This window comes from Nicotiana sylvestris, chromosome 3 (assembly GCF_000393655.2).
Source record: "Nicotiana sylvestris chromosome 3, ASM39365v2, whole genome shotgun sequence".
NCBI classification, from domain to species: domain Eukaryota; kingdom Viridiplantae; phylum Streptophyta; class Magnoliopsida; order Solanales; family Solanaceae; genus Nicotiana; species Nicotiana sylvestris.
Window position 1 is genome coordinate 88353321 of NC_091059.1, and position 10846 is coordinate 88364166.

The following is a 10846-nucleotide window of genomic DNA, read 5'->3' on the forward strand; positions in this document are numbered from 1 at the left end:
TTTGTAGAAACTTGGGGTTTTGGTAGAAAGAACTAGGATTGGTATTTTTGGATTTTGACCACGATTTTGGGAATAAAATTGAGAGTAAATTATATAGTTGAGTTTGTGAGGTTATGGGTAAACTTTCATCTTCGAAAAATTTCTGAATCTGGGCACGTGGGCCTGATGGCAATTTTGTCAACTTTTCGATCGGGGTTAGGAATTGTTATAAATTGGATTGTAATGAGTAATTGAACATATATTAATGGATTTTCATAATTATTGGCTAGTTTTGGAGCATTTAGCATCGATTCGAGTCTTCGGAAGGGCGTGAAATGCCGGTTATGAATCTTTGGAGCGAGGTAAGTCTCCTTTCTAACCTTGTAAGAGGGAATTGTCCCCATTGGTAAAATAATTGGTTATGTGCTCCTATTTGTGGGAGGCTACGTACGCACGAGGTGATGAGAGTCTGTGTGCAGCTACTATTATGTCTAAGTCCGGGTAGTCTAGGACCCAAAAGCATGCTATACTTGGAATATCTGTAATCTTATTGACAATTGAATTGCTTAAATCCTATCGAATTGGTAAATGAATTTCAAAAAGGGATTAAACTTCATTTTCTTAAATCGTTAAAAGAGAATTGGCTTTCGTTTGGATAAATGTTCCCCGATAAATTCTTAATTGGCTATTTGGATGTGTGTATCTATGTGTGCTCGCGTCGCATGTATGATTTACGAGCGGGGTGTTTGTTTATTTATGTTTACCGTGTCGCATATATGATTCACGAGCGGGGTAATAGATGCATCTATGGTTTGTGCCGTTCGACCCTCGACAATGCACATTTTTCATTTATGTTGGACCGGGCCGTACGACCTTGGCATGATATGCGCATGCTTGTATTGCTTTCTTGAGAATTTTAAATGTTGATAATTGCCTTTCCTGGTCAGAGATAAATTGATAAAGATAATGAAAAGTAAAACTTTGGAAATCTTCTATTATTTGAAAAATTGTTTACCTGCTTTCCGGCTTTACGAGTATAATTTTGCTTTATGAATCCATGAATTCCTCACACTTTTACTATATTATCATTGGACCACTAGTAAGTGTCGAAGTCGACCTCTCGTCTCTACTTCTTCGAGATTAGACGAGATACTCAATGGGTACACGTTGTTTTCGTACTCATACTACACTTGTTATGCATTTTTGTTGCATAAGTTCATATGTGGCTAGTAGCATAGCGGCATAGCGACATGGTTGATATGGAGACTTAGGTGAGCTGCATTTATCGAGACGACCCGCAGCCAGCAGAGTCCCCTTCAGAGTATTTTACGGTATTTTTCATTTTTGTCCACATTATATTCCGGACAGTTACTGTATTTTATTTCATTCCCTAGTAAATGCTCATGCACTTGTGACATCGGGTTCTGGGATGATTATGGGGTATCTTGTATTAACTTCTTAACATTCATATTTGATTTGAAATGACTATCTTTTACTAGTGAAATTGAAGGAAAATTATAGTTTTCAAGATTATCAACACGATAATTTAATTAAATATTTTGGTTGGCTTGCCTGACATTGGTGTCCGACGCCATCACAACCCTTAGTGGAATTTGGGTCGTGACAGGTTACAACTCACTAACCCAGAAGATAACTACAGTACTCTTCCCTAATAATCAACTCAATTATAGCTACCCCTTTCTAAACTAATTCTAATCTAAAAAGCGAAAAAAAAAAACTCAAAATTTATGCTAACCTCTGATTACACTTCTTTAAAAGCATATATTTTATAATTCACGGACAAAGACTAATCAACCTAACAACCAAAGAACTAAACAGTTTCTTCATCGAGATCTGGTTCCTTCGTTGAGCAATTTGAGTATGTAAGAGCACCTTCTTCCTTGATATTGCTATTGCCAAGAGTTTTGAATAAAATAATTCTTGAATAGCAGCAATAAAGGCTCTTTATATAGGTGTGAAGTTAGTTGAGATCCTTCTCCAATTAATGCTCCAAAACCTAAAATATTTCGATTAAGAAAATTTTCATATAATGATCATTTTGTTATGCAAATGACAAAACTATAGAATACTCACCCTTATCACTGCAACAAACGAAATAGTTTAAGTTCTATGTACAAATGTAGATATTTACACAACTTATCCACTCACGAGAAAATTACGGATAAATCGTTATACAACAACAACCCACCCAGTATTATCTCACATTGTGGGTATGGAGAGAATAGTGTGTACGCAGACCTTACCGTTACCTTGTGAGAATAGAGAGGTTGTTTTCAATATACTCTCGACTCACGAGGATAAATCCTTATAATAGACATAAATTAGTAACCTACAAAAAAAAAAATACTAACTTCCTATTATAATAAAATTAAGTGGCAGTGTAAATAATTTTTACAATTTCCATATATATAGCTAAAATACTAAATGTAATGTTTTTTCATGGAACATTACTTATTGTTCAAGTTACGTCAAACAGGACATTATGATATGGAGGCCATGATCGATCATCTTTTCAAGTATATGAATGGGTAGATCTTTTGACTCTGCTGGTTCTGTAATTAGTGGAAACCAATTGCTTTATAGTGTGTGATTGAGAATATACTCATATATAGTCCCACCTCAATTTAAGGCCTAGAATTACATGTATAGAATAGCAAAATGTGGAAGTGAGTGCGCTGTAAGCCATAATATGTTATGGTATGTGGACCACACCATTAACACTAGAGCAGAGTCAACTGATTGACAAACAGAAAGTAACCAAGAAGGTGCAGATATAAATAGGAGGCCAAATTCACTTGCAACTTAGTCATCACGAAAAGAGAGATAGACCAGAGAAAGGAGCAGACAGCCTTTTGCTTCTTTCCCTTATCTTGTTCCCATAATCAGTTCTAATATATTTTCTTGTACCAATATAGTATTATGCTTTGAGATTCCTATGTCAAAGTAAGAGGATAGCAATACATATTTTCTTCTTTTCTAGTTCAGAAAGGTAAGTGTGAATAAGAAGGATTGAGTTGATGGATAGGGAAGAGACAAGAAAGAATAAGTTGATCAAAAGGGAATCTGTTGTGTCTATGGGTACTGCAACAGAGCAAGCCTCTGTTGATTGGAGAGGAAGACCTTGCAAACCAAACAAACATGGTGGCATGACTGCTGCTATCTTTGTATTGTGTACGTCTCTCTCTCTCTCTACAAATTGATATACACCCAAGATTTGAATTTGACTGGGCTATTGTTATCATTTTGCTTCCCATCATCACTAGCTTAAAATTTGAAAACAAGTTTTCTTGTGGTGGTGTTCGTTGAAAACATAATTAAGTACTTAAATAATACTAGTGTTTTCTGTCTATTAGCTTAAGCTTTTATATGCAATATCACATAATTCAACGTAATATCAAAGTTTTAATCTTTTAAAATAAGGTGATCACACAATTCGACGTGATTACAACATGCCATCTTTATTCATCAGTGTTGTTCCTTTTGTTTTTATTCCATTTTGTTTTCCTTCTAGAATATCACATGAATACTTTAGCATTTTATTGATGGTAAAATTCGGCATTTTTATTTGGAGGAAGTGCAGGCCTTCAGGCATTCGAAATGATGGGCATTGCCGCTGTTGGAAATAATCTAATAACCTATGTCTTCAATGAGATGCACTTCCCTCTCTCAAAGTCCGCTAACATAGTCACAAATTTCATTGGAACTGTTTTCCTCCTCTCCCTTTTTGGTGGCTTTCTCTCCGATTCTTATCTTGGCAGCTTCTTGACTATGTTGATCTTTGGCTTTGTCGAACTCTCTGTAAGTCTCCTTCTTCACTAACCTCAGTGTAAACCTCTTTTTTCCACAAATACTGCATGCTCCACCTAAAAGAACAAAAAAAAGTATACATGACCAAGTTAATTTGGACATGCAACTGCAGTTGCCCTTATGGGATAAGAAAACGGTTTTCAACGTCTATTATGGGATAGTAAATGAGATAAGAACCTTTTTTTCTTGCACACGCGATAAGAAGTACTCCCTCCGTTCCAGTTTAGGTGATTCTGTTTGACTGGGCACGGAGTTTAAGAAAAAATAAGACTTTTGGAATTTGTGGTCATAAACAAGTCAAAAAAAGGTCCAGAGTATTTGTGTGGTTGTAAAAGTTTATCATTAAGGGTAGAATTGAAAGTTTAAACTAAATTATTTTCAAATTTAGAAAGGGGTTATTCTTTTTAGAACAGACCAAAAAGGAAATAGGTTCACATAAACTGGAACAGGAGAGTGTATATATATAAATAAGCATGTGAAGACATATATTTAACAAATGATTCAAGACTCTTATTATGTATATATTGGCAGGGGTTTATTCTATTGGCAGTGCAAGCACATGTTCCACAGCTAAGGCCGCCAAAGTGTGACATGATGTTAAGCAAAGGGCAGTGCATGGAAGCAAAGGGATATAAGGCTATGATCTTTTTTGTTGCACTCTACTTGGTTGCTTTAGGCAGTGGCTCTTTAAAACCTAATATAATCTCACAGGGTGCTGACCAATTCAAGAAAGATGATTCCAAGCAATCCAAGAAGCTATCTACTTACTTCAACTTTGCCTATTTTGCTTTTTGTACTGGGGAACTTGTTGCTCTAACTCTTCTTGTTTGGGTGCAAACTCACTACGGAATGGACGTCGGATTCGGGGTTTCTGCAGCTGCAATGGCCCTTGGATTGATCAGTTTGCTTTGTGGAACAGTTCTTTATAGGAACACACCACCTCGAGGAAGTATATTCACACCAATTGCCCAAGTAAGAATATTCATTTGTCTTCTCTCCTTATTAAATGGAGTACTATATGTTTTTGTTTCTTATGCTTTAAGTAACGTATAATTTCCTTTTCTTTAAAGTGTAGGATCAATTGATCATATCTTTTTATTTTTTATTTTTTTTATCTCTGTAGTTTGTTTCTATGGACTCAGATGTCCATTTTCTTAAAAGGTTTTTGAATCACTTAGCTTTATTTTGTGTCATTTAGCTTTTCAAGGAAGTTGAGGAAAGAAATGTGTTGCGTAGCTTTCTTTCATTTTTTCTTTACAAGTCATACAACACAATAGCTAAATTTTCGCTGATATAGTTGTGGTGGACCCTTGGTTCCTTTTAAACCACTTGTCCAATGGCCATGAATTTATTCCGATAATCCTTATTGAACATATATACATGTCTGGCGAGTTCGATTCTTCACACATATGAATAATAAGAGAAGTATGTATATATTTACTGCTTATTGTTTTAATCTAGGTTAATTTTCATACATGGTCATATAACTATAACTTTTTTTTATGAAAGTCATGTAACTTTGTTTTCTCACCCAAATATCATCAAACTTTCTCTAATTCACACAAAAATCACCGTGATCGGACAATATAATTTTTTTGTAGTATTTTCTTAATCATTTTATTTTTTATTTTCAGTCTAATAAACAATAACCAAATTAAAATAGAAAAAATATATATTTTTATTTATACGTGTATTATGTACATATAAGATACGATTCTATATATTTTTTGGCTAGCGAATACTATCAGATTCACCTGATCGGTCAATTTTATATTTTTTCCTTAAAATAAAAATAACTTAACTCGACCCAATCTACAATACCCATATACAATACTAATCTGGATTTTAGTTGTTCATCATTCTCTACTAGCTAATTAATTCACTACTTTGCTCCCCCAAGGTGTTTGTGGCTGCAATCACAAAAAGAAAGCAGATTTGTCCATCAAATCTGGAGATGCTTCATGGAAGCCAATTCATTGCGCCCCAACAAAACCTTTCTGGCATGGCATCAAAAGGCAGCACTCTCATCCATACGGATAAGTTCAGGTGGGATACCATAATATCTTCATCTCTGCGATATACACCCACACCCTCTATTTAGTTTAATTAGAAAGTGAAAAAAAGCTTTTTCCTACTTCCTTTTTTTTTAAATATGTAACTATTAGTTATTGTTACGTATAGTATTTTTTACTACGTCCATTTCAATTTATATGACGTAGTTACTATTAGAGTCAAACAAGAATTTCTTTGAACGCATTATTGTATATACTTTTTTAATGTTTTGAGTTACTAATTGCTCTGACTTATAATACTTTTTACGTAATCACTTAATACATAAATATTATTTTTATAAAATTATAAATTCTATATCTAAATTCACGCCAAAAATTAATCACCTTGACTATCATCGTCCAACCTACATCATATAAATTTAAACGGAGGGAGTTTGTAGATTCTATATATATATAGAAATTTTATTTTAAAATTTTTGAAAAATACATGTCTGAATTCACCGTACTCTGAACTTGCTATATACTTTATATATATTCTCTTCGTCAAGAAAGATCGAGCATCATAGAAGCCTTGACTTCAAGCTTAGGTCTTTTTAAAAAAAAAAGGGAACTAAGGCAACTTTTAGGTGCAGGGAAAGAAAAAGGCTAGCGAACCTCTTTCCAGGCGGTACAATACAAAGGGCAGAAGCTCGAGTAGGTTACTTTGACCCTTTTGCCTCTTTAACTTTCTGTGTGTATGCAAGGCAGGTTCTTAGACAAGGCGTGTATCAAAAAACAAGATGGAAGTAGTACAAGTGAAAGCCCCTGGAGACTATGCACAGTGTCTCAAGTGGAGCAAGTAAAAATACTAATCTCAGTTGTTCCAATCTTCGCTTGCACCATAATCTTCAACACAATTCTAGCTCAGCTCCAGACCTTCTCAGTCCAACAAGGAACTACAATGAACACTCGCCTCGCGCACAACTTCAAAATCCCTCCAGCTTCCCTTCAGGCCATACCTTACATTATGCTTATATTTTTGGTCCCTCTGTACGAAATCGCGTTTGTCCCCATGACCCGAAAGTTCACTGGCAAAGATTCAGGAATCACGCCTTTACAAAGAGTTGGCATTGGCCTTTTCATCGCGACATTCTCTATGGTCTGCGCTGCTCTAGTTGAGAATAAAAGAAGAAACTATGCCCTGAACCAGAACAGGACACTGTCCATTTTCTGGATAGCTCCACAGTTTCTAATTTTCGGCCTGTCGGAGATGTTCACTGCTGTTGGACTTATTGAGTTCTTCTACAAACAATCATTGGAAGGGATGCAATCTTTTTTGACGGCCATGACCTATTGTTCCTATTCATTTGGATTTTATTTGAGCTCTTTGTTGGTTTCTTTGGTTAACAAAATAACGTCTAGTTCATCATCAGGATCAGGTGGATGGCTAAATGACAATGACCTCAACAAGGATAGGCTAGATCTTTTCTATTGGCTGTTGGCTGCTCTTAGCCTAGTCAACTTCATTAATTATCTATTCTGTTCCAGATGGTATTCTTATAATCCATCTCTGTTACCTGTTGTCCCACTGCATGAGCCACAACCACAAGGACATGACCCTGAGAACCCAAATTGATGTGTATGGAATTGGGAATTAAGCTAACTATAGCTGTAGCAATAGAATGAAATGAATAGAATTATATGTTGATAATACTACTTTGCGTGCCCCCCCCCCCCTCCCTTTATTTCTACTGAATTTTCTTGTGTATTTGAAAGAATGACATTAAATGATTGATTTTATGCTTCTAGTGACTGTATAAGTTGGACAATATATATGGGGGACAGGGTCCTCCAATACGTCAATTACAAGATTCAATCCATCAAATGTGTGTCAAAATGAGTGAACATGGGCCTCAATTCTCTTTTCTAGTTGCGAGAAATGGCAAAGACAAAAGTTGGGATGTGGTTTCTGCTTTAATTAAAGGAAGAGTCTTTCTAAAGTAATTGGTGATGGCGATTTCTGAAACTTTCTCGTTAGCCTTGAAATATGAAGTTGAAGAGTACAAACTTCTTGAAAATTTAATTGAATAATGCCTTCCCTACAAGTATGATTTTTCTAGGAACTTGGCTTTGGAAATTCTTAAAAAATAATTACCGTGTCAATTAATCTATACTTAGGACTTTGATAATTGTTATTGAAAGTAGGGGGGGGGGGAGGGGGGAATTTGTTGTCTATTAAAAGTTGATTGACTAATTATAAGTTTAGTCGACTAGGTTTTGCGCAACAAGTAGATAAAGTAGAGATGAACCAAATGAATTGAAAGCTAAATAACACAACAATTTTTATACTTATTCGGTACCGGTGTGGTACTTACGTCCAATTTCCCTTGGGTCACAAAGGTTCTCTTAGATCTTGATAAAGAATTGCAACAATGATTGTTTTAGTTCGTTCACCACCAACGATGTTTAGCAACAGTAGTTCTTGGATGTTGACACAACTATCTTTTGTGTTCTAATTCTTTCTATCTTTTGTGATACATGTAAACTCAAGAATACAGTGTTTGCACTAAGAACTAGAGAGACTTAGAAGATGGTATTTTTTGTTGCATAACTCTTCTTCTTGAAATTGACAGTCTTCTTATACGAGGCTTGAGGGCCGTTGAAGATTGATCTTGATTGAGGCACTGAATCCTCTAAGAGATTTGACCCAAAGGGTGCCTCCAAATCTTGCACTAGAGAAGGGTTGGATTCGTTTATGTCCTTCCTTTTCATGTCCTCATTTCATAGAGTGATTTGAGGCTTCGATTTGGTTGGTCAATCTTCTAATATAGCCTTGGACGAGATGCCTGATATTTTTGAGCTGCATTTGATATGCTTCCTTGTTAGACAGCCTCGTTGTCCTTTGATTGTGACTAAGATAGCAAGACTGATTTGGTTTCCTTTTTGATGGCTTGCCTTCCTTTGATTTAGCATCATCAAATTATCTTCGATCTTATTTCCATTTGTTGATGCCCTTGATGATGCCTTGATTTCTGCAATCAAGTAGATAGGATTAAGCTTTGTACAATTGTCATTATTAAAATTTAGATGTAACAATCTCCCCGTTTTTTATGATGAAAATAAAGAGAGTTCACTTTCATATAGCTAGAGATGCCTGCTCCCCCTGAGTTGTTGCTGCTCCCCCTGAGTTTATTTTCCCCTTGAGTTGTTGATTTACTCCTCCATAATGTTCTCCCCTTTGACATAAATCAAAAAGGAAAGAAAATACAAACCAAAGATGCAACATAGAGAAGATAATGTACATATAATATGCAAACTAGTTAGGGCAGCAGAAGTAATGCCTTCAATAGAGGCATAGAGTGATGGTTCATATAGACCAATGCACAAATAAGTCACAGAGCAAAAGCAAGCACACGAAAAATTATTTTTAACACACACAACATGCCTTAATTTCTCCCCAGGAAGTACTTGAGGGTGTTGATCACTTTGGTGCAAAAAGGTGTCAACATCATTGACTAGCTTGTTCATCTTTGCTGTGATGGAGTTGAATGCCCTAGTTCCTTACCTCCGTGTGGCTTCCATATCCATCCTAAACTTGGCCACATCTGTACATGTTTCCTTAGTGACTTCCCTAATCTTTTCCTCCTATTCTTTCATCTCAGTAAGAAGGAGTTTTACCCCATCTAGATATTGTTGAATCTACTGAAAATTTTGAGAGGCAGTCGACTGAGACTTTGGTGGTTCAGTGGGAGCTTCAAACTGCACCGGAACACTTTTAACTTTGGCATGCCTGACCATCCATCATCACTTAAAGTATAACCCATCATAGAAAAATTTGTCTTATCATAGGTACCGGTAATATGCTTGGGTGAGAAATGTGACAAATCAACCTTCATAACTTCAAGAATATGTGAGATTAGCAGGCCATAGGGTAGACAAGCAGCAGAAGAGGATATATATCCGTAATACTCTCAAGTATATACTAACGAATCTATACAAACCAGTCAAGTCTTTTATTGTTCACAAGACAGTAAAGAACAAAGATATCCCTGGTAGACAGAGTGCTAGGGACCCGGTTTTAGGAAGTAAAGTGGTGGCTATCATGTGGGCCAAAATATGGTATTCAAACTTTAGATTTCTGGGACCAATGTCGGGAGGATTATCAGACAGGAAGGCTTTTGCCTCTTCTAAGGAAACTTCAAAGTCTTTTTGGCTATGAATTTTGCACAAAAACATCATACCTGTTAAACTTAGCAAAAAAGATCTTCCCAAACTGATAAGAGTCAAGAACAATTTGAGTTCCTAAAATCATGGACTCCAAATCATCTTTATCATTCACAAACAAATTAGCTTAGAACATTCTCACATGTTTTTCATACACAGAGTTCCCAACAATATTGAACATATAGGAAAGTCGTTGAAAATCAAAGATAGAAATCACATCACAGTGCAGATTTTTCATAAGAGAGAGACTTACAGAGAGTCCATAAGCCATTGATTTTGACTTATAGGACTCAAACCTTGATTTTTCACTTGGTCCATAGAAGATTAATTTGTCCTCTGGCCCAAATTCCATAATCTCCACTTTCCCTTTTCTTGCATGCAAGCTTTTTGGGGGTTTGCTCAATGGGCCTCTTTCATGCCTTAATGGGAAGGTCCTCTGAAGATTCACTGCTTTCATTGTCGGTTTTGAGAAAATCTGAGTTGATGGAGGATTCCAGGTCTACGGTTTCTTCAGAATTGTAGGTTTTCTGAAAACGTCTGCTTCGTTTGGTAGTAGTAGAGGATGAGAGGTTTCTTTTCGCCATTGTAAGGAAATTTGCTTGGAGAGAATGCTGAAATAAAGGGAGAGAAGAGGGTTCTTATCTAGGCGTTTGGAAGGTTGAAGGGTTGCATTGGTTAAAGGAAAGGATGAAATCAGAAGGAAGTGACTCTTTTGAGGAGATGTTTCGGCAGTTCTGATGGACGTGTAATAATTACACTTACATCAAAGTAAATGTACTTCACAGTTAAACAGACATAAGAAATGAAATAAAATATTTTGAACA

General features: G+C 35.9%; 1 protein-coding gene across 1 annotated transcript; it reads left to right on the top strand.

The window, feature by feature from the left end:
* Nucleotides 1-2818: 2818 nt before the first annotated feature.
* Nucleotides 2819-7511, top strand: LOC104210432 (protein NRT1/ PTR FAMILY 4.4-like). Its single transcript, XM_009759331.2, has 5 exons — nucleotides 2819-3171; nucleotides 3581-3798; nucleotides 4339-4779; nucleotides 5708-5853; nucleotides 6567-7511. Exons 1-5 carry the CDS (start codon nucleotides 3018-3020, stop codon nucleotides 7432-7434), a joined length of 1827 nt encoding a protein of 608 aa, XP_009757633.1. The 5' UTR covers nucleotides 2819-3017; the 3' UTR covers nucleotides 7435-7511.
* The last annotated feature ends 3335 nt before the right edge of the window (nucleotides 7512-10846 follow it).